Source organism: Ranitomeya variabilis, chromosome 8, assembly GCF_051348905.1.
Source record: "Ranitomeya variabilis isolate aRanVar5 chromosome 8, aRanVar5.hap1, whole genome shotgun sequence".
NCBI classification, from domain to species: Eukaryota; Metazoa; Chordata; class Amphibia; order Anura; family Dendrobatidae; genus Ranitomeya; species Ranitomeya variabilis.
The window spans coordinates 82,078,842-82,105,952 of NC_135239.1; the positions used below are offsets into that span (position 1 = coordinate 82,078,842).

General features: G+C 44.4%; 1 protein-coding gene across 2 annotated transcripts in view; it reads left to right on the forward strand.

The window, feature by feature from the left end:
- Positions 1-20,691, forward strand: part of EEIG2 (EEIG family member 2) — a 42,733-nt gene extending 22,042 nt beyond the window's left edge. For both annotated transcript variants that reach the window (XM_077276423.1, XM_077276422.1), the window contains exons 9-12: positions 16,644-16,830; positions 17,184-17,311; positions 17,546-17,615; positions 18,513-20,691. In XM_077276423.1, coding sequence (XP_077132538.1) covers positions 16,644-16,830; positions 17,184-17,311; positions 17,546-17,615; positions 18,513-18,555 — 428 coding nt within the window. In that variant the 3' untranslated portion in view covers positions 18,556-20,691. The remainder of the gene's footprint in view (positions 1-16,643; positions 16,831-17,183; positions 17,312-17,545; positions 17,616-18,512) is intronic.
- Positions 20,692-27,111: the final 6,420 nt, after the last annotated feature.

Sequence of the window (27,111 nt, forward strand, 5' to 3'; positions counted from 1 at the left end):
TCCCTCAGAATCAAAGACCTTGCCCTGTCCTGGATTGCCTCATTCCTTTCCGACCGCACATTAAGGGTATGTGCACACGTCAGGATTTCTTGCAGAAATTTCCTGAAGAAAACCAGAAATTTTCTGCAAGAAATCCGCATGCTTCTTTTCGCGTTTTTTTCCCGCGGTTTTTTTAGCATTTTGCAAGCGTAATTAGCTTGCAGAATGCTAAAGTTTTCCAAGCGATCTGTAGCATCGCTTGGAAAACTGATTGACAGGTTGGTCACACTTGTCAAACATAGTGTGTGACCAACTTTTTACTATAGATGCAGCCTATGCAGCATCAATAGTAAAAAGATATAATGTTAAAAATAATAAAAAAATTAAAAAAAAGGTTATACTCACCCTCTGATGGCCCCTGATCTCCTCAGCTGTTGCTTTGTGTGTAGGACCTGCGATGACGTCGCGGTCACATGACCGTGACATCACAGTCACATGACCGCGACATCATCGCAGGTCCTTCTATAGGAACGGAAGAGAGAGCATGCACCGATGAGAGGCGGGAAGGCTCCGGGGCCATCAGAAGGTGAGTATATCACTATTTTTTTATTTTAATTCTTTTTTTTTTTTTTACCAATTATATGGTGCCCAGTCCGTGGAGGAAAGTCTCCTCTCCTCCACCCTGGGTACCAACCGCACATGATCTGCTTACTTCCCGCATGGTGTGCACAGCCCCATGCGGGAAGTAAGCAGATCAATGCATTCCTATGTGTGCGGAATCCCCGCGATTCCACAAATTAATGAACATGTTGCTTTTTTTTCTGCAATGCGATTTTTTTCGCGGAAAAAAATGCAACATTTGCACAAGATATACGGAATACACTGAAAATAATGGGAGGCATATGTAAGCCTTTTTTTCGCGATTTTACTGCGTTTTTATAGTGAAAAAAATGCAAAAAATCCTGAACGTGTGCACCTACCCTTAGTGTTTCCCACTCCCACACACCTCCTCATCCCGCCCCCTCTCTGTTGGAGTCCCTCAAGGCTCTGTCCTTGGGCCTCTACTTTTTTCCATTTATACGTTTGGCCTAGGACAACTCATAAAGTCCCATGGCTTCCAGTACCACTCATATGTGGACGACACTCAGATCTACCTCTCTGACCCAGATGTCACCTCTCTGCTGTCCAGAATCCCGGAGTGTCTATCAGCCATATCCTCCTTCTTCACCTCTCGCTTCCTAAAACTCAATGTAGACAAAACCGAACTCATCATCTTTCCCCCATCTCGCGTATCCCCCCACCTGATCTATCTATTATGGTAAATGGCATCACGCTCTCTCCCGTACCTGAAATCCGCTGCCTCGGGGTAACTCTTGATTCTGCCCTGTCCTTTAAACTGCACATCCAAGCTCTCGCCACCTCCTGTCGCCTCTAACTCAAAAATATTGCCACAATCCGTCCCTTCTTCAGCCCATAATCTACTAAAACTCTTGTGCATGCCCTCATCTCCCGCCTTGATTACTGCAACACCCTACTCTGTGGCCTCCCCGCTAACTCTCTTGCACCACTCCAGTCTGTCCTCAACTCTGCTGCTCGGCTAATCCACCTCTCTCCTCTCTACTCCTCTGCAAATCCCTCTGCAAATCCCTCCACTGGCTCCCAATTCCCCAACGAATCCAGTTCAAACTACCAATACTGACCTACAAAGCCATCCACAACCTGTCCCCTCCCTATATCTCTGAACTAATCTCCCAATATCTTCCCTCACGTAATCTCCGATCCTCCCAAGACCTTCTACTCTCCTCCACACTTATTCGTTCCTCACACAACCGCCTCCAAGATTTCTCCCGAATATCCCCCATCCTCAGGAATTCCTTGCCTCAGCACGTCCGATTATCCACCACCCTCGGATCCTTCAGACGGAACCTGAAAACCCATCTCTTCAGGAAAGCCTACAGCATGCAATAACCATTCTACCGCCTCACCAACCGCCCGCGCTGCCACGTCACCAACCACCCGAGCTGCTGCAGCACACCGACCTCCTGTCTCTTCCCCATTATCCCAAAGAATGTAAGTCCGCAAGGACAGGGTCCTCTCTCCTCCGTACCAGTCTGTCATTGTAAATTTGTTTACTGTTAACGTTATCTGTAACCCTGTATGTAACCCCTCTCTCATGTACAGCTCCATGGAATTAATGGTGCTATGTAAATAAATAATATCTCCTTTGATTCCAAGGCTGCCGCCCCTGCTTTGAGCTCTAAATGCGTGCCTCACCTGCGCATACTGGTATTCCCCCGAGGACCCAAGACCAAACTCCAACTGCATTTGGGAAAAGGATTTCAGCTCTCGCTGCTCAATTATCTGACACGTAGTGAATTCCCTTGGCTTGCCACTCTGGTAGAACCCTCATTGTCACAAACTCCGACAAATTATCATTATGCCATAACGGGGAGAGCTTAGTCAGACCCGTAACCCCCCGAATTTGTTTCAATCTGCCCCACAGCTTTCGTATCAGAAATATAGTTGGATAGAGTTTCCCAAGCGCACCCAGGGATCCATCTTCCAGGCACTGTATAACTGGACTTCTTTTCGTCACCTCTTTCATCAAATGTTGTACAGCATTGGACGACGCCTCATGCGCCCAGCCCTTTAAATGCTGACTCTGGGCTGCAAGACAATATACTTCAGGGTTGGGCAAGGCCAAACCGCCATCTTGGTTAGGTTGCTGAAGCGTCTCCAATCTGATACGCGGGTGCTGTCTCCCCCATACTGAACTCCTGAACAGGGAATTAATCTGCCGAAATATCCCGCGTACCATCCAAATTGGCGCATTGTGTAAAACGTATAATATTTTAGGCATCAAAATCATTTTGATGAGATTGACCCGGCCCACCACCGACAAATGCAATTTAATCCAGGCATCCACCTTTGCCTTAAGAACTCACAAAACCGGAGTCAAATTCCTATGCAGGTAATCAGTGACTGGCATAGAGATCCATATCCTCAAATATTTAAATTGATTTACCACCTTAAGTCGCCCTTCCTCCATAAGCTCGCTCCCATCCTCCACACATCGTCCACCCTAAACAAAATTGACTTACTCCAATTTATCGTCAGCCTGACAAAGAGACAAAACTTTCAATAAGCCCAATGGCACCCCTCAAGGAAGCTACCGGATCAGCCAGGAACAGTAGTATATCGTCCGCGTATAGCGCTATCTTCTCTTCTATCATCCCATACTTAAACCCAGACACCTCATCAGACCAGGGCTGTGGAGTCGGAGTTAGTTTTGGTTGGAGTCGGAGTCGGTAGAAATGTACTGACTCCGACTCCAGCTTTAAAAAAAAAATGTATTAATATTTCATAATTGAACTTTCATATGAATTTTATAAATGTTACTCACATATATATGTTCTATCAAACTATGAACAACAGTGATAAGCAGTTCTGCTGGAGATAGAGACATTTCTTACTTCTTGTGTGTCACTGTTCTCCACTGCCCTTATCTAATCTTATACTTGATTAACCTCATGCTGCCCCAACCCCCCTACTTACAATGTATGAAACTGAAAGTGAAAATGTGTTGCAAATTCTTAGTACTAAAGCTCCTCCTCTAGACTAGATGTTTACTAGGTGTGCGTCTTCCAAGCATCTCACAGCTGCTACTCAGAAGAGGAAGACTGTAAGAAGTATTATCCTTTCAACAAACTTTGCATCAGTTAACTGTGAGTACATGAGGAATAACAGTATTACTGACCACTATATCAGTTGTACGACCTGGCAATCATTTTGTACAATTGTTTTTAGAAAAAACAATTGTCATTTGGATTGTGAATGCAGAATTAAAAACCTGAGAATGTCAAAGAAGCGTCACATTAAATCAGCTGTATTTGAACATTTCTCCATCACTCAAGATAGAAAACATTGTCTGTCAGTGTATGACAAATGATCCAGACGAAAACAAATGCTGTGAAGCCAAGATCCGTGCATATTCAGGCAAAGATAAAAATGCTCCTACCAGAGCTTCTAATCTAAAGAGACATTTACAGTGCTTTCATCCAGAAGTCCTGAAAGCAGTGGATGAGAAAGACTGCATCCAAACCAATGAACCAGTGCCCAGCTCTTCCAGCCAAACAAAGGAGCAGAGAACTTTGCAGCCATCAGTTGCAAGATATTTTGTCAGTGACAAAGTTACTGTGACAATGACAGTAGATACATTTAAAAAACAGATCATAGAGCTTGTTGTAAAGGATAGTGTGCCTATTTCATTATTTTCACGACCAGCTTTTATGTGTCTGAATGAGGAAATGGCCCACAAGCTTGGTGTTTCTCTAGAGAGAGAGAGAGAGTATTAGAAAATTAGTAATCGAAGAAGCTTTTAAACAAAAGGAAGAACTTAAAAAAACTCTCAAGGGACGCTTTCTGTTTCTTAAAATGGATGCCTGCACACGTCAGAGTGAACTATTTTGCCATCAATGTCCGATTTTTTTTTTTGTGACAAAAATGAAATAGTTACCAAGACGTTGGCAGTAAAAGACACCAAATCTCATCACACCAGTGAGTTTCTCCAGGTCTTGGTGTGGAAAAGGTTCTGCAAGACTATGAACTTAAAAAAGAGCAAGTTCTTTCTGTCGTAACTGACAATGCTTCAAATATGATAACTACTACTAAGCTAATGAATGAGAGTAATGATGGTGACCAGCAGCTAGAAGAACATTCTGGGTCCACAGACACAGAAATGTTTGAAATAGAGGAACACAGTATTGTAACTGAGGAGCAAACTGAAGTTGCTTCAGATGAACAGCAACATGATAGTTTAGATGATCTTGTTGAAACTGTGTCAATACGTTCTTTCATTCATCACATGCGCTGTGTTGTGCATACGCTACAGCTGGCTATAAGAGACAGTCTGCAAGAAGGACATGCTGCTGTACTGATTGGCAAGGTGAGAAAATTGGCTACTATTGCCAGAACCCCTAAAGTTGACTCAATTTTGAAGAGACGTGCTGGAAAAGGGGCAATTATTGATCAAGCCACACGATGGGGCAGTACTTACGTAATGATTCAGCGCTTGGTTGAACTGAAAACCTTTCTTGTAGACATGGCTAATGGCTAACCCTCAACTGACGCTAAATGAAAGTCAGTGGAATCAGGTGACTGAGCTGGAAAAATTGCTAGAGCACCCATTTACAGTGACTAAAAAATTACAAGCAGAGGACTTAACTCCAGGTATTTTCTTAAAGGAGTGGAAGAACCTGATGTTTCGCCTGTCCCAAAGAGGAGGGTTAATTGCAAGTGGCATTGCTACATCAATGAAACGGAGAGAGGAACTGCTATTACAAAATAACATTCTTTTGGCAGCTGTTTATGTAGACCCAATGCATCGGATTCTTCCAGATGATCAACAGCTAACTAAAGGAAAAGAAGCTCTGTTTGAAATAGCATAATATTATATTACATTATACCCTAGACGGTGGCCCGATTCTATCGCATTGGGTATTCTAGAATATGCATGTCCACGTAGTATATTGCCCAGCCCACGTAGTATATTGCCCAGCCCACGTAGTATATTGCCCAGCCCACGTAGTATATTTCCCAGCCACGTAGTATATTTCCAGTCACGTAGTATATTGCCCACAAAATTTGAAAAAGGAGCAGCATCCGTTTCCAGGTGAAAAAATATATAAAAGTCTTTATTCTGCCATTCTAGGCAGAATAAAGACTTTTATATATTTTTTCACCTGGAAACGGATGCTGCTCCTTTTTCAAATTTTGTGAGTATTGGTCCAGCTGGATTCATGGACTTTGGAGCGCGTACTGTGATTACCTGAGTGCTGTTGGTTGATTGCCCTTTATATGTAGTATATTGCCCAGCCACGTAGTATATTGCCCAGCCACGTAGTATATTGCCCAGCCACGTAGTATATTGCCCAGCCACGTAGTATATTGCCCAGTGATGTAGTTTACAGCACAGAGCCATGTAGTATATTGCACAGCGACGTAGTATATTGCCCAGTCACGTATGTCACAGGTTAAAAAATAAACATATACTCACCTTCCGAGGGCCCCTTGTAGTTCTGTCGCCTGTGTGCGGTGCAGGCAGCAGCTTCCGGTCCCAGGGTGTGATGATGTCGCGGTCACATGACCGTGACGTCATGGCAGGTCCTTCTCGCGCAGGACCTGTGATGACGTCGCGGTCACATGACCGTGACATCATGGCAGGTCCTTCTCGCATACCATCCTTGCCACCGGAACCTGCCACTTGTATGGAGCGGTCACCGGAGCGTCGCAAGGAGCGGGTAAGGCGGAGGAAGGTGAGTATATAATGATTTTTTTTTTTCTTATTTTTAACATTAGATGTTTTTACTGTTGACGCTGCATAGGCAGCATCAATAGTAAAAACTTGGTCACACAGGGTTAATAGTGGCGGTAACGGAGTGAGTTACCCGCGGCATAACGCGGTCCGTTACCGCTGGCATTAACCCTGTGTGAGCGGTGACTGCGGGGAGTATGGAGCGGGCGCCGGGCACTGACTGCAGGGGAGTAGGGAGGGGCTGTGGCCGTCGCTGATTGGTCGCGGCAGCCATGACAGGCAGCTGGCGAGACCAATCAGCGACTTGGATTCCATGACAGACAGAGGCCGCGACCAATGAATATCCGTGACAGACAGACAGAAAGACGGAAGTACCCCTTAGACAATTATATAGTAGATACATACATACATACAGTGGGTGAAATAAGTATTTGATCCCTTGCTGATTTTGTAAGCTGCCCACTGACAAAGACATGAACAGTCTATAATTTTAAGGGTAGGTTAATTTTAACATTGAGAGATAGAATATCCAAAATAAAATCCTGAAAATCATTGTATAGATTATATAAATTTATTTGCATTTTGCAGTGAGAAATAAGTATTTGATCCCTCTGGCAACCAAGACTTAATACCAACCGTTGTTGGCAAGCACAGCAGTCAGACGTTTTTTGTAGTTGATGATGAGGTTTGCGCACATGTCAGGAGGAATTGTGATCCACTCCTCTTTGCAGATCATCTCTAAATCATTAAGATTTTGAGGCTGTCGCTTGGCAACTCTGAGCTTTAATTCCATCCATAAGTTTTCTATGGGATTAAGGTTTGGAGACTGGCTAGGCCACTCCATGACCTTAATGTGCTTCTTTTTGAGCCCCTCCTTTGTTGCCTTGGCTGTATGTTATGGGTCATTGTCTTGATGGAAGACCCAGCCACGACCCATTTTTAATGTTCTGGCAGAGGGAAGGAGGTTGTCACTCAGGATTTTACGCTCCATGGCTCTATCCATTCTCCCATTGATTTGGTGAGGTAGTTCTGTGCCTTTAACAGAGAAACATTCCCAAAACATAATGGTTCCACCTTCATGCTTGACGGTGGGGACAGTGTTCTTTGGGTCATAGGCAGTATTTCTCTTCCTCCAAACATGGCGAGTTGAGTTAATGCAAAGACCTCCATTTTTGCCTCATCTGACCACAGCACCTTCTCCCAATCACTCACAGAATCATCCAGGTGTTCATTGGCAAACTTCAGACGGACCTGCACATGTGCCTTCTTGAGCAGGGGAACATTGCGGGCACTGCAGGATTTTAAACCTTTGCGGCGTAATGTGTTACCAATGGTTTTCTTGGTGACTGTAGTCCCAGCTGCCTTGAGATCATTAACAAGTTCCCCCATGTAGTTTTAGACTGATCCCTCACTTTCCTCATGATCAAGGCTACCCCACGTGGTGAGATTTTACCTGGTGCCCCAGATTGATGTCAATTGACAGTCAGTTTGTATTTCTTCCATTTTCTTACTATTGCATTAACAGTTGTCTCCTTCTCTCCCAGCGTCTTACTTCCCATCCCAGCTTTGTGCAGGTCTATGATCTTGTCCCTGACATCCTTATAACACTCTTTGGTCTTGCCCATGTTGTAGAGGTTAGACTCTGACTGATTGAGTCTGTGGACAGGAGTCTTTTATAAAGGTGACTATGTAAGACAGCTGTGCAGGAGAGAATGGTCTGGGAGCTTTCAACGTAATCCAAAAAATGAAACCACCTTGGGCTGGGTCCAGTCACAAAAGAAAACAGGTGGGTGCTCGCTCCACTGGTGAGCACAGCAAATACATAGAAAAGGAGAGGAATCAGCACTCCAACCTGTATGATAAACCTCCAAAACTTTATTGCGGCTTATCAAGCCATGTTAAAAATGTGGAAAAACACCTGGCGCGTTTCTGGTGTGTTAGAAGCACCTTTACTCATAGGTATAATAAAACCAAATGAACAAAGTTCGAATTAGATTAGAAGACCGATCCAAATTAACCAAATAATTGAATTACAAATGCACAAGGTGTGACAGGGTGGAACACCGCAAAAGACAAAAAAGCTTAATAAATATAAAATAAATCATTCCTCGCATTCATACCTTTTGGATATTTAGAGTCTAATTTTAAAACCCAGAATGCTTCATGTGTGGTTAGTAATTTTTGTTTTTCTGCCTCGACTAGGATTATAGGTTTTTTCAAAACTATAAAAAGCAAAGTGTGTAATATCACCTTGGTGAACATTAACCAAGTGCTTAGAAGCACCAGAATAAGCTGCATTTTTACTCTGAATATTTTTCAAGTGTTCCGCTGTTCTTTTTTTAATTTTGCGTATAGTGCAGCCAATATACAGAACTTTACATTGAAGACAACATATGCAATACACAACATACTGTGTATCACAATTAATGAACGATGTGATGACTTGAGAAAAAAAACAGAAAATGATTGAACAGTTTTACTTTAGTCACACACACTATTTAACAATCAGTATTCATACATCTTTAACGGTACAAAGTGCAAAATATGCATGATTCTTTATAATCCATAAATTGAATTATACTTTTTTTCATCTTTAATCTATGGAGTGCTGCCTTTCTTTTTGATTTTGTCTGGATTGGGGCAAGTATTGGATGCGTTGCTGAGGAGGCCTGGGCACCCGCCATATGGTATTGTGCTGTTCCACTTTTTTACAACATAGATATCCATCTATCAATCTCTGTTCTATTCTGGTAAAAAATCAGCTGGGAAAAAAAAACACAGATGACCACGCAATAATAGAATAACATTGGTCTGAATGCAATCTGATTTTTAATCTGATTGCATTTGTCCAATTTCATCACAACTGGGAATGAGCACCAAGGCTATGTTCACACTGAATTCTTCTTAGACCATTTTTCTTAAATATTGCTTCAAAACTCTTGGGAACTCTTCCTATTCTTTTCTATAGGTAATCACTTTTGTGACCGTATGAGGGGTTGTTGAGCACTTTTTTTTTTTTTTTTCCCCTCTGAGGTTTGAAACAAAAAAATAAAAAATCACTTGGTGGGGAAAAAAATTATTTGATGTGGATCCTGATGGAATTCGCTCCAAGCTAGGAAGCGTAAGGCTGTGTGTACACAAGTGTTGATGTCAGTTCTGTAATGTCCGCTGACCTTAAACCAAGGATTAGTAATGGGGTGGTGTCTATAAGATGCCCCCCATTACTAATCCCCCTGACTTATTTCTTACTGTCATCTATCATCTATCTATATCTGTATATGATTGTTTTGTTAGTTAGAAAACTAGCTTGAATTCACAGAATTACTGTATGTAAAAGCTGAGGATAAAAACACGTCGTCCGGATTCTAGGTGAGAAAGAAAACACAACGCCCTCCAGCTTTTCTGGCTGAGAATCTGTGTTTTGATCGCGATTTCTTTACTGCCAAGAGAGCAGGCTTTATCTTCTGAAATAAAGCTGCATGTGAACATGGCATTACTGTGTGTCGGGCCACACGTAGCTGAAGCCTCGCTCGCCTGTTAGTTCTTTTGTTGTTTTCCCCACCTGAGAACGGCGCACATATTTGTGTAGTTCCCGCTGCCGCTCTCCGCTGTGGATGGCTGTGCCTGTAGCTACGGTCTTCATAGAATACTTGTTGTGTGAGAACCTTGAGGAATGCGCACAGTCCTGTCCCCTGAAGTATTGGGTGGGTATCGGGGAGTTTCAGGAATGTATCGCAGTTTCCACTCTCACTTTCTTCCTTGTTACATTGTATCCGTTCTTCTCTTTACTTATATTTGTCTTTGGCGCAGAGCAAATATTTGACTATTTTCTTTGCACTTGTCAGGACATTGTGAATCCCTGTGTAAACATTCAGAAGAGGGTCATTCCATGTCAAGTGAACCAATGATTTTTACCACTATATTTTTAATTCTTTTGAGATTTTGTTATTTGGTAATAGTGTGTCAGAGACTGCAAAATGTGAAGAAAAAAAAATTCTAGATATTTTTTTTTATTTTTTATTGATTTTCAAAGTTCGGAAAAAGTGCGAATTTCGGTGTTGCCTGCCTTTACATTTCTCCCCATAACTCAGGCTAGAAAAGAGATAGAGAAACAAAATAAACACCATTCTACTCAGAACTGTACATGCTTTCACCAGATATGTCACAAGAGTATCTTTGATAATATTTTACCTATGCGAACGCAAGCGCAAATCTTTAAAACGCATTTCCGAAAAAAACGTTTAATTTAAAAATTTCCAGAACTGCACATGTGCCTGCTATGCTCCTAGCCACGTCTGTACCAAAATACAAGCTGGGTTCGTGATGGGATCATATTTTAAAAAATAAAACTATAACGGTGTCAGTTCAAAAATCTTGATTTCAGGTCTGTTCAGCCTGTGGTCTAACAGTGTGGGGTGTAGATTTACCAAATAATCCAAGATTGTTAGATATTACGGTATTATTTTATTACGTTAGAGCTTAGAAGCAGGAGAGGACAGAGGAGAAGCTTTGTTAGGGCCCAACCTGAGAATGACCAGGGGTAGACGGTGACTGCAGAGCAGATGACCGGCCGGCAGCTCCAGAGGCCATATTCACACCAAATCTTATCACCCAGGAAACTCCTCAAATGGAGGGAGAAAAATATTCTTAACATCCAGTTCATGTATTGTACGAACCAGGACTACGAAGAGGAGGAGAGTTTGTTATAACATCGGTTACAGGAAGCAGAACCCATCACAGGGACTCAGCAATACCGGACTGTCATCCCATGTAGTGGAAATAAAGACAGTGACGTCCATGACGTGGTAGAAGGCGGCACAAGATCGGCCATGGATGACACAACTGGCTATGTGACCTGTGAATATGATTGGCGCTGACGGCTACTGGACTCTCCAAAGATTGTGAAAATGAAGACGTAGAAGTGACTTTTCTGCACCTTCTGGTCCAGCGCCGTCCTTTGTGTATCCAAGAAAATCAGACATTGTAAAAGTGAACAAAAATCAGATATAACTCAGGTGGAGCCGAGCACCATGACAGCCGCACATACTGACACAGAAGGAAACGGCCATTGCTAGTGAGCGCTTATGGACAAGATGACATTTCACCCACTAGAAGGGACACATTGGTGATAACAGGCCAGTGTAAAAACCTCCTATTAATTGTTTGATTAGTTCATATTTTATAGTACGAGGATTTAACTACTGGACTGTTCTTCTTAAACACTTCATAAATGACATGTTTAGTGATATAGTAGAAAAAAAATTGTTCCATGTATAAATAGGTGGTAGAAATATTGGTTCTTTTAATCTTGTTTTTAACATATAATTAGGATCAGACTGTATTTAGAAAATCACACTTGAGGATATGATCACGTTTTTTACTTTTGGCTTGTTCAATGCATTCAGGTTGAAAATGCTGAGCAAGTTGTTATGATGATTAAGATGCATTTATTCTGGCACTTTGGTATTTGTTTTTTGCGTTTCTTTATTGTTACATATAAATGCTGAATGCAATAAGTTGTAATTTGAAAAGAAAAAGGGAAGAAACTCACACAAACATAAAATCACATGATTCAAGGCTTAAAAAAAAATACAAATTTGATAGGTCCCAAGTTGAATCCCTGTACAAATATAAACAAGGACACAAGTAACACACATGCATGTTTTCACAATTCTAAAACATACGTTTTTTTCAGAATTGCGCATCAAAATGTTTAATTTGATTTCACCAAAATAAAATATAAAGAAACATAGTCTTGTGACATATCAAATGAAAGCCAGTACCGTTCTGAGAAAAATGATGACTCTCCCACCTCTTTATCTTAATTCTAGCCCGAGATATGATAAAAAATGTAAAGCCATACCAGGCCAAAATCTGCGCTTTTTTTAAAACTTTAAAAATCTGTAAAAAATTAACTGATGAAGAAAAAAATTCTAAACTTTTAATTTGTAATTAACTAAAGTTGTACTTCATAAAAACAAAAAAAACAAACAAAAAATCTAAAGACGTCAGGTAAAAAAAATAATCATATTTGGATCACTTGATATGGAATGACCCAAGAAATGAAATACAATCACACAGGTGTAATGTGTGTGTGTAATAAATATATATAATATATATGTTTGTACACGGATGGACCCTTGTCTGTATTCTCTTGTTGTATCTTAAGCATTGTCTGCACTTTGATACCAGACCTCTCGGCTCGGTCCAGACTTTGTATCGTGGCAGCTTCTCTCCGATTTCTGCGACTTCCGCAGTGGACGTGGACTCGAGACTGTGACTCGTCCGTACCATTAATTTGGTTGTTGCTGGTCTCGTCTTTTTTTGCCTCTTGATCCCGTTCCTCGTGTAAATGGGGATCATTGTGCCATTGAGTGTACAAGTAAGGAGATGTGTGTACCCATGGATCAGACAGAGCCGCAGTGTTTTACCCTTTTTACAGTTTGTTCAGTTTATAGCAATAATGAAATTGTCGTTGTTCCTGGGGAATCTCTAATATCTTCGATTTCACATATTTGCTGAAAATTTCATGAATGTCTGAAATATGTAGTTACCCCTTATCTCCCGAACATGGAGGTTCTCGACCTCTGTCCTGCCTGAAAGATGGCTGCGACATGCTTGCTCTGAGACACCTGCTAGAGATAGATGCAGGTCTCATCTCTGGGACCCAGACCATTAGCACATTTATGGCACAAACGTCTTGGGTAGGAAAGCTGGAGAATATGATAGAAACAAGGGCTACTCTCCATCCGTACAATCTTCTTTTTATTTTCGGAACATTAAAACATGAAGAGGAGGAAGCGGAGTGTATTATGGATGACGGCCGTTTCGCATATCACAATGCTTCTTCAGGTTCCCACCATGGGATTGATGACATAGATTTGACCCTTGTAAGAGTGCGGATAATCTAAATCTTACTTTTGTAGATTTCACCCCAGATTTAATTGGAGTCCTCTTTTATCCTGTGTGATGTGAACATACCTTAGAGGAGGAAGTTTATGTGGGATTCATCCTGGTAATGATGTGTTATTCCTCACCCATATGATGGTGGTTAGTACCAGTATAGCGCAGCCATGGTGCCAGCTCATGTTCGGTATTGATGGCTTGTCCTGTATTGTTTTACTGCGGAGGGCAAAAGTTGGAGTGGAGCCTTCTACCTTTCCTGTGCGAGCCGTGGTTGCCCATTCATTATCTCCAGGTGATGACAGCCATTAAGAACCCTGAGCTGCGCTCCACTGGTTATATGAAGGACGTGTCCGATAACGGCTCTTCACACACTCGTACAGTAGGAGCACGGCGGAGGCCTCTTGTGCCATGCTTGTTACGTAGACATGTTGTTTTATGTGCAGTCATGTAGATGGCTGACTGTAAATCCAGGGTTGTGTGCCAGGTTCACCTTTCCGATAATCCCTGCTTTACATACGACTTTGACTAGAACCTGGCGAGCAAAATAATCCTGTAACTTTGTGATCTCTGCAGAAGATGATGTGGGAGCTCCTTATAATAAAATCACTGAACATATTGGATTTGTCTGATCTTTGTGACTGCGCTTTGTTCTTATTTATAACAAATCATAGAAGAGTCATTTACAGAACTGCGAGAGTGAATCTGCAACTCGCAGGAAACTATTGTCAATGTGCAAAATAGAGCAGTGAAAATCCAACCAAAACACAGGAAACATTAACACGCAGCGTTGTTGCTTCTTTTTTTTTTTTTCTGCAGCCAAAACCTGCTCACTTACCAGTAAAAACACTGCGCCCAGATTGCCCACTTTGCAGCTTTTTCGAGGCGTTTTTGCCACATATTTTGGATGCAGATTAAATGTGTGCCAACAGTTCATGTTTAATAAGGTTCGTTTTATTCACTGCAAAATCTTCAAAAAAAGGCTGCAAAAAAGTTTGCGGTTTTTCACTTTTTCATTGCTCTCAATGGCTATGGTTCATACGTTGTGTTTTTGCATCTGTCTTTCTGCAGCCAAAACCTGCTACCTTGGGAAGAAAGACGCTGCGTTCGACACTCCCATTTTCAGTGTTTTTTATGCTGTTTTCGGGTGTGGATTACATGTGTTTTTGTCTAGCATATATGGGTAATAAAGTTGCATTTTTGCAGTGTTTTTTCACTTTCTCGCTGCTTTTACGGGTGAAAAAATTCTGAAATTTTTGACATGCAGCCGATTTAAAAGCTAAGCTGTTTTCCATTTCAGTCAGGAGGGAAAAACATGTGTGTTGCGGGAGATTTCCGAAATCTCATATCTTCTTAGTTTTTGTTGGGACTGTAAAAAACAGCTTTTAATTTGCATTAAACAATGCTGCTTGTGAACGCGGCCTAAGGGTGAACAGTACAGAATTTGCTGAAAAAAATTCTTTAACTGAAAATCCTTTCCATTTATCTGAATGGGACATTTATAGAACTTTTTGCAACAAAACTGCGTCTCTCCCAGCGGGGGCCGACCGGGTCTCTCCCAGCGGGGGCTGACTGCACCTCTCCCAGCGGGGATCCAGAGGCGTTCCAAGAGTGAAGAGTGCATCTATCAAACAGCCCCAATGGCCGGCACTACCTAGAATAGGATGGAGAAGATGCAGTATGAAGTAGAAGATATATTTGTAAAAATATGTACTTAAAAATAAATATATTAGGACTCCACGCTGCTACCCTATTCCAGGCAGCTCCTGCCATTGGGGACTGTCGATGGCAGCTATTTTCACTTGATGCCAGCACATTAAGGCGGTGGCAAAGTGCTGATGGGGTTAGTGTGCTCCGGCAGCATGAGAAAAAAACAAACTATGGTTTCCTGGGACTTTGAGTTGGGTATTACACAGCAATGTAATATGTTTCCTGCTGTGCGTTTGTGATCAGTAGACGTATCTATATACACGCGCTGTATTTTCTTCTTATTGCAACTTTGGCGTAACCTCCGACCTTCCCAGGTGTGCACCCACGCAGTCCAGGTTTTCCGTTAACTTCTACTGAAGTGTGAAGGACGTTACGTGTGTGGTGCAGAGCGTGTGAGGGACATAACGTGTGTGATGTGGAGGGTGTGAGGGATGTAACGTGTGTGATGTGGAGGGTGTGAGGGACGTTACGTGTGTGATGTGGAGCGTGTGAGGGACATAACGTGTGTGATGTGGAGGGTGTGAGGGATGTAACGTGTGTGATGTGGAGGGTGTGAGGGATGTAACGTGTGTGATGTGGAGCGTGTGAGGGACATAACGTGTGTGATGTGGAGGGTGTGAGGGATGTAACGTGTGTGATGTGGAGGGTGTGAGGGATGTAACGTGTGTGATGTGGAGGGTGTGAGGGATGTAACGTGTGTGATGTGGAGGGTGTGAGGGACATAACGTGTGTGATGTGGAGGGTGTGAGGGACATAACGTGTGTGATGTGGAGGGTGTGAGGGACATTACGTGTGTGATGTGGAGGGTGTGAGGGATGTAACGTGTGTGATGTGGAGCGTGTGAGGGACGTTCAGTGTGTGATGTGGAGCGTGTGAGGGACGTTCAGTGTGTGATGTGGAGCGTGTGAGGGACGTTCAGTGTGTGATGTGGAGCGTGTGAGGGATGTAACGTGTGTGATGTGGAGGGTGTGAGGGACATTACGTGTGTGATGTGGAGGGTGTGAGGGATGTAACGTGTGTGATGTGGAGCGTGTGAGGGACGTTCAGTGTGTGATGTGGAGCGTGTGAGGGACGTTCAGTGTGTGATGTGGAGCGTGTGAGGGACGTTCAGTGTGTGATGTGGAGCGTGTGAGGGATGTAACGTGTGTGATGTGGAGGGTGTGAGGGACATAACGTGTGTGATGTGGAGAGTGTGAGGGATGTAACGTGTGTGATGTGGAGGGTGTGAGGGACATTACGTGTGTGATGTGGAGGGTGTGAGGGACGTAACGTGTGTGATGTGGAGGGTGTGAGGGACGTAACGTGTGTGATGTGGAGGGTGTGAGGGACGTAACGTGTGTGATGTGGAGGGTGTGAGGGATGTAACGTGTGTGATGTGGAGCGTGTGAGGGACGTTCAGTGTGTGATGTGGAGCGTGTGAGGGACGTTCAGTGTGTGATGTGGAGCGTGTGAGGGACGTTCAGTGTGTGATGTGGAGCGTGTGAGGGACGTTCCGTGTGTGATGTGGAACATATGAGGGACGTTCCTTGTGTGATGTGGAGCGTGTGAGGGACGTAGCATATGTGGGACGTTACGTGTGTGATGTGGAGCGTGTGAGGGACGTTACGTGTGTGGTGTGGAGCGTGTGATCGGCCGGCTCAATACGTGGTTGTATAGATCATATCATGAACCCAAAATAAAAAGAGTGAAACAGTAAATGGAAAAAATGAAATCACAAACTTGGTAATTTTCTCTTCAGGATACAGCACAGGCCACTCGCGGTCTTCCAGTTTGTCTGAATTGAGCCATCGGAGGAACACGTCAGTGGGCAGCGCATCTACCGGGATCGGGAGTATTCCAGAGCCGATAGAGGACGACTGCAACAAACCTCCGATGTCTAACCCGGATATTAAAGAAGAGGGGTCGTCCTCTGAAAGACTGAGCAGGTACGGTATAAGACATGGCCCCGAGACGTCCATGTCACATGTATCTGTGGTTCATATTTCATTAGTCGAATACCAATAAATGAAAAATATTGAAAGCGGTTCTAGCCATAGAAGCCCCCTCAACCATGGAGGACAAATCATTGCGATAAATGCAAAATTTAGAACAAAGCTGCACCGTGTCCATGTAGAGAATGGATGCAACCACGAGCCCAGAAACCACGTGAGGACGTAGGCAGGACTTTCTACCGATGGCATCTTGGGTGCATACATGAGATGTGCTGCCCTGTGTCACAGGATAAATGCAGAATGAATGGCTGTGTCTAATCACTCCATGTCCTCCTTGCATGTAACAGGCTCCCAGTGAAACAAGACTCTGTGGAGTCTCAGCTAAAAAGAGTGGACGCGACCCGAGTAAATGCCGATGATGTGATAGAAACTATTCTCCAAAGCCAGGACTTTACCCTGGACTCCAGTGCAGAAGGTCAGTATTGCCAGGTTATAGCTTTATGGCCATAGTTCTGCTGTGATGTTGGAGCTATTTCTTACGGCTGAGGAAGGGATCTGATCTCTCCTGGTCACACATTTTGCGCCTGCGCCATCAGCACGAGACCACAAATCGTGATGCAGCAATTGGCTGCCGTCCGTGACCTCTGCTCCTCCGTGTACCCAACGTGTTAAGGTGAACCCTGAGATCAGTTGTCTTTGTGTCTTGTAGAGGAAGGTCTAAGGCTGTTTGTCGGTCCCGGGGGGAGCACTGCTCTTGGAAGTCATCACTTACCAAACAGGTAAATCGTGACCTGCTTAAAGTGGACACCCTCCCCCACCCCTCCATGTGAAAAGTCCGTTGTTGCAGTATTTTCAGTATTTTTTTTTTTTCAGTGTCTTCATACTGTAACATTTCTCTTATTGGTGGTTTGACTGCTTTTCATTTTTAGTTGTTGTGTTAAAACCAGGGTCCTCTCTCCATTCACTGACATTCTGCTTAGCGTCTATCAGCATGTGTACGGTATATACAAAGCAGGCAATATAAACTAAAGAGCTGCAGTGTAAAACACGTAGGATAGTCGCCCAGGGAACGTCTGTTACCAGATTTTACTGGCCAAACTGCATACAAAATTTAATAGACCTTAGACCTGGTGAGGCTAGTGTACTTATGTTGAGAATCCATGTCAGAATGGCTGTAAAATCCTGGTTTTATAATGAACATTTGAGTGCAGCTACAGAGTAAGAGCTCATGAGTCCTGAAGTGTCAATGCCAGGCCCCCAGCCTGACTGCCATTGCCCAGCCTGACTGCCAGCTGCAGCTTGTACTGAGCGGTGTGAGATCTTGGCAGCACGGGAAGCACTGAAGAGTTGTCAATCAGGCTAAGTTGGTACAGATTGAACATAAACAGCCATTCTGCTGTGGACATACAAAGTAAGTACACCGGCCTCATTAGGCCCAAGATACATATTTAATAATGAATACATTTGTATTGTGAAACCTGGTGACAGATCTGTTTTAATCATGGCCATATATTAGTGACTGCTCACCTACCATATGTCGAGCACAGGCCCGATCTGTGAGGGGAGCCGTATTAGCCCTTTTATTATGAATGAAACGGAGAGGGAGAATATTTAAACAAGGAGATGAGTAAGTCCCCGGTTGTCGTCCTCTCACTTTTCCTCTGCTTTCTTTGCAGGGTTGGCGCAGGAGCATATGAACAGGTTGTCATCAAACGTTGAGATATCTACAAGAAGCCCCAGGTCTTGTGGGGAATATTATTATCCAGCCTATTGTATATTGGTCAATACTTTGCAAACTTTTTATGGAAAGAATAAACAGGTTTTAAGTTTTCCAAATGAAGATGCATGCTGTGCTGCCGTGGGTCGAGGATGGTTTCCTTATCCATCCCTCCATGCATACGAACCTTCATTGTTGTCCTGGTAGAGGTGAGCTCCTCACAACATCCGGGAGCATCTACATGGCCAGTGATCTGATCAGCCACAATCAAATCGGCCCTGATCTTGGATTTGCATTTGCACTGGAATTGGTGTAAACCTCGGTGACTGTGACTGGCCGCCTCTTCGTCACATTTTCTGCTAATAATATGTGGGCTCCGTGTCCGATCCACAGATGCGATGGTCTCTTGTCTTCAGTACATTGTGTCCCTTCTATATATGACATACTAATGGGTAGAGGCCAGATTACAGGGCGATGAGCACACAGGGTGCTGAGATACAGGGATGCGATCAGATGGCCGCAGTAACATTAGCTACAGGGTGCAAAGCCTAAAACGTGGACACAAGCCTCGTTAGTAGAGGTGTTCGTCTGATCTGTCCAAAAGTTTGGGGTCTGCTAATTGCATGTGGAGCTTTAGGTATTTTACTGTAAAAAAATTTATCAGATTTAAATTCACTTTTTTTTGCTAAATTTTGGTGAAAAATGGATCTGACCAAAGATTTAACTCCTTTTTGTTTTCCAGTCTTATGACTCATGTGCATAGCAGAGCTGTCAGCACTGTAAAAGCAAAAAAAAAAGGCCCATTGTCCCTTCCTTACACTCCCGGGGTTCCAGCAGTAAACAGCGCAGTGTAAGTTTCGACCATTAGGCTTGTAGTGTAAGTCTCTGTTCACATCTGCCTCATGGTTTCCATCACAAAGGGAAAAACATCAGAATGCTAGATCCATTGCACAACAAAACCCAATAACTTACAATGGCGGGCATTAGGTTCCATTATGGAATATGTCAATTTTCGTGAAAAAGAAAAAATATTGTTTACACGTTTTTTCTTTTTTTTTTCTGCCATGGAGCTTCTGATGCAGATGTGAACAACACTCTACGTTCTGGATCAAAACTAGACATGGGCCGGAGAATATTTTTCCCTTCAGGAATTCTATGGCTGAAGGTTGGACATAATGTATTACACAAACCTCCACTGTATCTGCAGGGATTCGGCATTTAAAAAAAAAAAATTATCCCAAATTCCATGCATTTCCATTATTATAAAACTACATTGAAAGTGCAATACTGTAGTGGTGTCAGACAATCATAAGACTATACCAGCCAGGCCATATCCAGCCTCCATGCGGCCAGATGACTATTTACTGCCTGATCCTTTCCCAGTAAAGCTAGATTAATAGCGTACATCTAACCTTACCCAGTTACACGTACTCGGAAGCTTCATAGCCATCATATACGGCCTGTATCCATGCGTGCTTGTAGAGCGTGCCAGTATATTCTCTACACCATCTTGTAGTCATTTCCAGCCCATTCTAACCACAAGTATCCATTAATTCCCAGTAGCATGCCAAGTACCAAACCAGAATGTGTGTTTGTGCCAGAGAGGGTTAAAGACCCCCTGTATGGTAAGCGAGGATCAATGGACCAAGAACAGGTCTTCTGTTGCCTCTGCTATATGTTGTACATGACACTACATCTGCCCTGTGGGCCACATAGGCGTCCATATTGTATACCAGTGCTGACCACTTGACTTGCCGATGTTTACACTGATATTAGGGGTTTGGGGGCTTTATGGTAAAGGATCTCTGTTTCTTCCATGTTGTAATTGTTACGTGTACAGTGAGTGTAGACTTCTCATGGAAGGAATGGAGAAGCACTAACCAGAATATACAGGAAAATGACTTATTTTGATGAAAACGCCACATTTCATTTATGGTGCAATTCTGAATTTGGTTTGTACAATAGTATTTTTATATATAGTATTTGCTGTTATTAAATGTGTTTATTTTATGACCTTTCTTATAGTAGGAACTGGCGTGCGAGTACGCTTCACCGACTTTGCCGTAAATATATTTGATCTAGATATTTGTACCATCGGATGTCCAAAATAAATCAGTCTTTGGGATTTATATCTATAATTTATGGTCTACTATTTATTCTGTAATCAGATTGTTATTATGGAGAGTGTGAGATTTTGTATTAGTTTAGGGACTTGGTATAAGGGTCACCGTAAACGAGCACCGTATCCAACAGACGGGTTCCCTAATGATGCCTTGAATTCACTAATTTGGGAATGGTCAGGACAGGCTGTCACAATATGGAAGATTTACCAATGTGGAAGTCGCCAACTGTCCTTCCATGATTGTCGTAAAGGGATCAAAGCGTCAGATTTTGGTGCACGATTCTTTCCTCTCTTGGGAGATGAGCACGGCTAGAAGTGCTGGCAATCACTTTATCCCTCCTCCTGTCCAGGGGGTCAACGGCAATGGTATTTAGCCAAAATGGACTGCTTAAAATGTCAAACTTTACAAGCTAAAAATTATTAAATTGGACATGAGCACCTACTGACATTCTGTGGATCCAAAGCAGGCTGCTCCTGTGGTCGGTAGCAGGGCTATGCAGCTTAGGCTGCTCCTGTGGTCGGTGGCAGGGTTATGCGATGCAGGGTGGTCGGCGGCAGGGCTATGCGGCGCAGGCTGCTTCGGTGGCAGGGCTATGCGGCGCAGGCTGCTCCGGTGGCAGGGCTATGCGGCGCAGGCTGCTCCGGTGGCAGGGCTATGCGGCGCAGGCTGCTCCGGTGGTCGGCGGCAGGGCTATGTGGCACAGGCTGCTCCGGGGGTCAGCAACAGGGCTATGCGGCGCAGACTGCTTCGGCGGCAGGGCTACAAGGTGTAGGCTGCTTCTGTGGTCGGCGGCAGAGCTATGTGGCACAGGCTGCTCCGGCGGTCGGCGGCAGGGCTATGCGGCACAGGCTGCTTCGGGGGTCAGCAGCAGGGCTATGCGGCGCAGACTGCTCCAGCGGCAGGGCTATAGGGTGTAGGCTGCTTCGGTGGCAGGGCTATAAGGTGTAGGCTGCTTCGGTGGCAGGGCTATAAGGTGTAGGCTGCTTCTGTGGTCGGCGGCAGAGCTATGTGGCACAGGCTGCTCCGGCGGTCGGCGGCAGGGCTATGCGGCGCAAGCTGCCCCAGTGGTAAAGGTGAACAGCAAATGTGTTGGAAATGTGATTGTGTCACTAAGGCCTCATTAAGATATCGGTGATTCTTCTTGTACAGACAAATTTAACCATCATTGTTTCATCAGTGATTTTTATATATGTAAAAATAAATTGCAAGGTTTCTCCTATCCATGGCAGTGTCCATCATAGACCGCAAACTTCACACGCCTAGACTTGTATGGGGGATTTTGGAGGCACATGTCCTATGGAAAATACTGAGTACACAAGTAGATGAAAAACAAGGCATCTAAATGAGGCCTTCATAATCTGCAGGTATTACAGGTTCTTCTCCTGCACTTGCTAGTGCACCTTCATCACACTGTACAGCTCTCCTGCTCTCAAAATGGCAGTGGATGGACAGGTCTGGTTATACGCTCCTCTACTGACAGCCATTATGTAGTCCACTATATTTGTGCGCTCTGTATAACCGCGTCCCCACCACAGATTGGCAGCTTTCAGTGTACGCTGTGTATAGGCAGAAAACTGCCACTCAGTGGTGTGGGTGAGGTTATACAGAGCCCTTCATGCAGAAGAGAACTGCTAGATCTGCAGCAGTGAAAAACACTTATTTTATCAAAATAACAGCAAGCAGTCCAGTAAGTTACCCATGGCTGGAATCTGGGTCTTTGCCCCTACATCATGCTGCTCCCAAATGGGGTAAGAAAAAACCTGGTGACAGCTACCTGTGGACAGGTAAATGGTTGATCCTGGGATCGGACTTCTGGGACATTTCTCCAATTCCAAGTATGAGGGTCTCAAAGTGAACCAAAGAACCCCCCCCCCCATAAACACACAGTCACGACATACTCTGTGGTTGTAATCTTTTATTTGCGCACACATAGTGGTTTAGAGGGAGGGGAGCGACGTTCAGCTCATCACTTATTGTGCTGTAACTTTTTTTCTCCCCAGAGTGGATGCTGCAGAGAGAACATTGCAGTTTTTCTAGACAAGACACCATTCCGGTGGCCGTTATCTCATGTCCAGCACCGGAACTTCACTGCTCTCTACTAAGCTGCGTTTCATGGTTTAGAAGTGTCTTGCATGTGGATTGAATCTTTTAGGGCTAATGCAGATGTCCGTGCAGACTACCCGTTGGCTCCGGACCCAAGCCGGACAGCCTCGTAGGGTTATATGAAGCAGTCATGCTCATGTCAGGAGTCCGTGGGCAGTCTGTGCATTAGGGTCCGCACTCAAGTCTGTATGAGCCCTTACCTGTACGGCTCAGGAGTGATGGTACCTGGGGCTTTTGAGGCCCAATTTGGCAATTTTGTACTGTACATTATTGGCAGAGGCTCCGAAGTGAATAAAACAAACTCCCAAAAACAGATCTACAGTGTGTCCATAAAGTCATGGTGCACTTCTTCCAAATGTTTTTATTGGTTTTACAGATATTTATGAAGGTAAGGGAAGAGGGGAGGGAAAGTAGGTAAGGGGGAAGGATAAATAATTCCCTGTACAACAGGGAATGGGAAAAATAAGACAGGCGTATCCGTGTACATATAAATACTTTCGAAAATTACGTAGTTATTTGAAGCTAATCAAGGCTTTAGACTTGTAAAAAAAAAAAGCAAGTTAATTAAGGTAAAAGTACATTATATTCTTTTGTACACTTACAAAAGTAAGGCCCGTCGTGTCTGGAAGCACCCTAGAGTGACCCTAAACTGGATGGGGGGAAAGTTCGGTTCTTGGTCTCTTAATCAGGACAACTGATCTGGCTCATTATTAAAGCTAACCGTTGGGAAAGATATGACTATAGAATAGGTAGCTTTGTGTATATAACAGAATTACATTTCAGGTAGGGCTATTGTAGGTTCCAGAAAGATTTAGACCCTGTTGTTTCAGGAAGGATAGACCCTCTTTGGGGGTTGTGATGTGTACAGTTCCGGACAGGAATTTCACCAGGAGAGTAGAGGACGGCGACCACGAGTAAGCAAAACGGAACCTCCGGAGCTCCCGCGTAACCGATGCAAAATCACGTCGCTTTTTCAAAGTCACCTTAGACAGGTCCCTGAAGAACGTTAGGTGGCCATATGGGGAGAGCAGGAAGTTTTTGTCGGAGGAAAGGTCAAACAATTTACCTCTAACCCAGGTTGGGAAGAAGGAGACGGTGATGTCTCTTGGTACGTCAGGCGGGAGGGACTCAGGTCTTTTAATCCGGTAGTCGTTTTCAATTATATTAGGTCCGTTGATGTCCGGTATAAATTTGGAGATCATTTTGAGGACATAACTTTTTAGGTGGGGAGGTTTAATGGACTCCGGGACTCCCCTGATTTTTACATTGTTTCTCCGCTTATGATCTTCTAATCTCGCCAGGCTACACTTTAGCGAATCAATGTCTTTTTGTAGACTCTCTAGTAAAGCTGTGGAAACAGGAGGGAGAGGTGAATTATCAAAATCGGGACGGTCCAAACCTTCAGATGGATAGATCTCCATATCACTATGTGAAGAGCAATCAGAGGAAGCGCACGAGTCATTCTCAGATGAAGAATAGCTACATTGGGATGACCTTGAGGATGACCCGGACGGAGAGGAATCGAGACTATCGGCAATGGAAGTTAGTGCGTCCCTAACATAGGACTCAGACGCTGTCTCCGTACTTGATGATCTTGTGTTTTGCGCATTAAAGAAGAATAAGTATTTATCCAACGCTAGGAAACCTTCATCCATTTTTTTATTAATGATGTCGCAAAATTCTTTTCGCATATTGTCCATTGCCTGTTCAGTGGGGAGTCCTTCCGTATTTATCACTTCCTCAGAGCCAAAGGATGAGTATGAGGATTCTGGGGTAAAGCCTCCCTCCTCCTGATTATCATGAGTGTCATCTCCCTGTTGTGGGGCAGCCTGTGAGCGGTAATTTTTTATTTGTGGCGTGACCTTAAGTTTGTTCTGTGTCCCCACAGTATTTGGAGCCTGGTATTTACCCCTAATCTGGGGTCTGGGCTGCGGCACAAATGAGGGGGCATCAAATCTTAATATGCGGCTTGTCTGTTGGTTTGATATAAGCCTAGCAGCAGCGTCACTGCAGGCTGTGGGCGGAGCTTTATTGGGGGTTTCGTCTGGCCTACCCCTCCCCTGTCTTGTCTGTTCATTGGTGGTTGTGGCATTTATGACATTTATTCCCTTCCCCAGAACTCTGCCGGTTCGGTGGCTAGAACCTGGAGAGCCTGGGGACTCTAGAGATACCGCCGCCTGCTGCGCCGGCTCACCTGTGTCTCTCCTTTCGGCCGCGTCGCTGCATCTTCCTCCAGCAGCGGTGCCGTTGTCTGCAGTGGGCGGAGACCTGAGCGCTGCTATGGGCGGGGTTTCGTCTCCTCTCCGGCTTCTCTGCTCCGCCTGCAGATGTGAAGCCGCCGCTCCCCGCATGAATCCTGCAGTCTTGCCGGTTTGTGCAGAGCTTCCCAGGGGCCCAGGAGCGGAAACCGCCCGTGACTGGAGCTCACCTGGGACTTCCTCTGTGTTCAGGGCCGGGCTCAATTCTCCGGGAGCTTGTCTGCCGCGCTGGATGGGCGGAGCTTCAATGCTTCTCCTGCTCGGTCTCTCCTGTTCAGGAAAGGCCGAGGCTTTGGGCCTATTTCCGGAGGCACCTCCGGTCTTTGTGCTAGTTATAGGTGGTCTTCCTGCGGACATTACTGCGGGAGCCGCTGTGGATAGGGGCTTTTTTTGGGGTCTTCCTCCAGATGAGGCTGGTCTGTAGCTTAAAGGCACCGATGAGTGCAGCGTCTTGTCCTCCCTTCTGTGCAGGCCCGCAGCAAGGCTGCTGCTGGGGCCTGTATGTCTCTGGGATGCTTGTGCCCTTTTCAAAGCCGCTTTTTCCATTCTGTGTCTGGTCTTGGGTGTCTTAAATGAGGTTATAAGCGATTTTTCCCTGAAATGCAAGCTAATTGCCGCTAATAATGGGGAATTTAGCAGGAGCTCCTGTGGCACAGGTCTGCTCCAGTCCCCTAGCAAGCCACGCCCCGTCATGGTGCACTTTTGACCAGTCACAGGATCTATTTATAGTTTACATTTTGGCGCCCTTTCTCTGGCCCAATCATATCAGACCTGTTCATGAGGAGAGATAACAAGAACCAATCAAACGACACAAACTCTTCAGCTGTTGCTGAGCCCCCAGTCCGATTAACCCCTGGTAAACTGAACTCTGATTAATACACTGCCAGGTTTGTGACATCAGGCAACCACAAGCTTATGCCAGCTGTGTGGTTTTCCATGCCAGTCGAGATGTGGATGGTACAGAGGAAAGTTCAGTGTGTTCTGTGAGATTGACAATGAGGCAAGATTTTTGCAGAAGATTGCATTTGGCGATGAGGCGACCTTCCATATCTGTGGACATGTTCATCGCCATAATGTCCGAATATGGGCTGCTGAACATCCTCATGCCTATGTTGAGTAAGAACGTAACACCCCCTAAAGTGAGCGTGTGATGTGGCCTGATGCATGAGAAGGTGATAGTCCCATTTTTTTCCAGCAGAGCAGGCTGTGACGGCAAACACGTATCCTGACATGTTGGAATTGTATGCAGTGCCACAATTTCCAGAAGGTGTCATCTTTCAACAGGACAGCGGTCCTCCACACTACGCCACCATTGTTCATAAGTTTCTGGATAGAACATTCCCCCGGCAGTGGATAGGCAGGGGTTCTGTCAAGCCATGGCCAACCCGATCCCCAGATCTAATGCCTTTAGACTTTTACTTTTGGGGTTATGTGAAGCAACATGTGTACAATGAACATAACATTAATCACTTAAAACAGAGAATCACAGACGTTATTCACTCTGTTACACCAGATGTCCTTACCAGTGTGTGGCAAGAACTTCACTATCGTTTGGATGTGTGTAGGGCAACAAATGGAGCCCACATTGAACTGCACTGAATAGGTATGAAACTGGGAAAGTTTTTCTTTTATTTGGAGCAGATTTCATATTTCTATAGTCTTTCATTGCTTTCCAGGGACTGGTCAAAAGTGCACCATGACTTTATGGACACACTGTGTTTTGGAAACTACAAGGGGTGTTGGGCGCATTTTGACACCAGCATCTTCCAGAAATTAATGTGCAGTGGATTGTGCAATGTGAAGTCGCAATTTCTCCTACGCCTCATTGGGGGACACAGGACCATGGGTGTTATGCTGCTGCCACTAGGAGGACACTAAGTGAACACAGAAAGATTAACCCCTCCTCTGCAGTATACACCCTCCTGCTGGCTGAGATTCAACCAGTTCTTGCTTAGTGTCTGTAGGAGGCCCTTGGGTCTGGGTTCAGACCCCAACGTTTTTATTTTCAATGTAAATTATTTTTTAACCCCTTTCTTACCTCAGACGGCATGTATGTCTGAGGTCAGATCCCCTG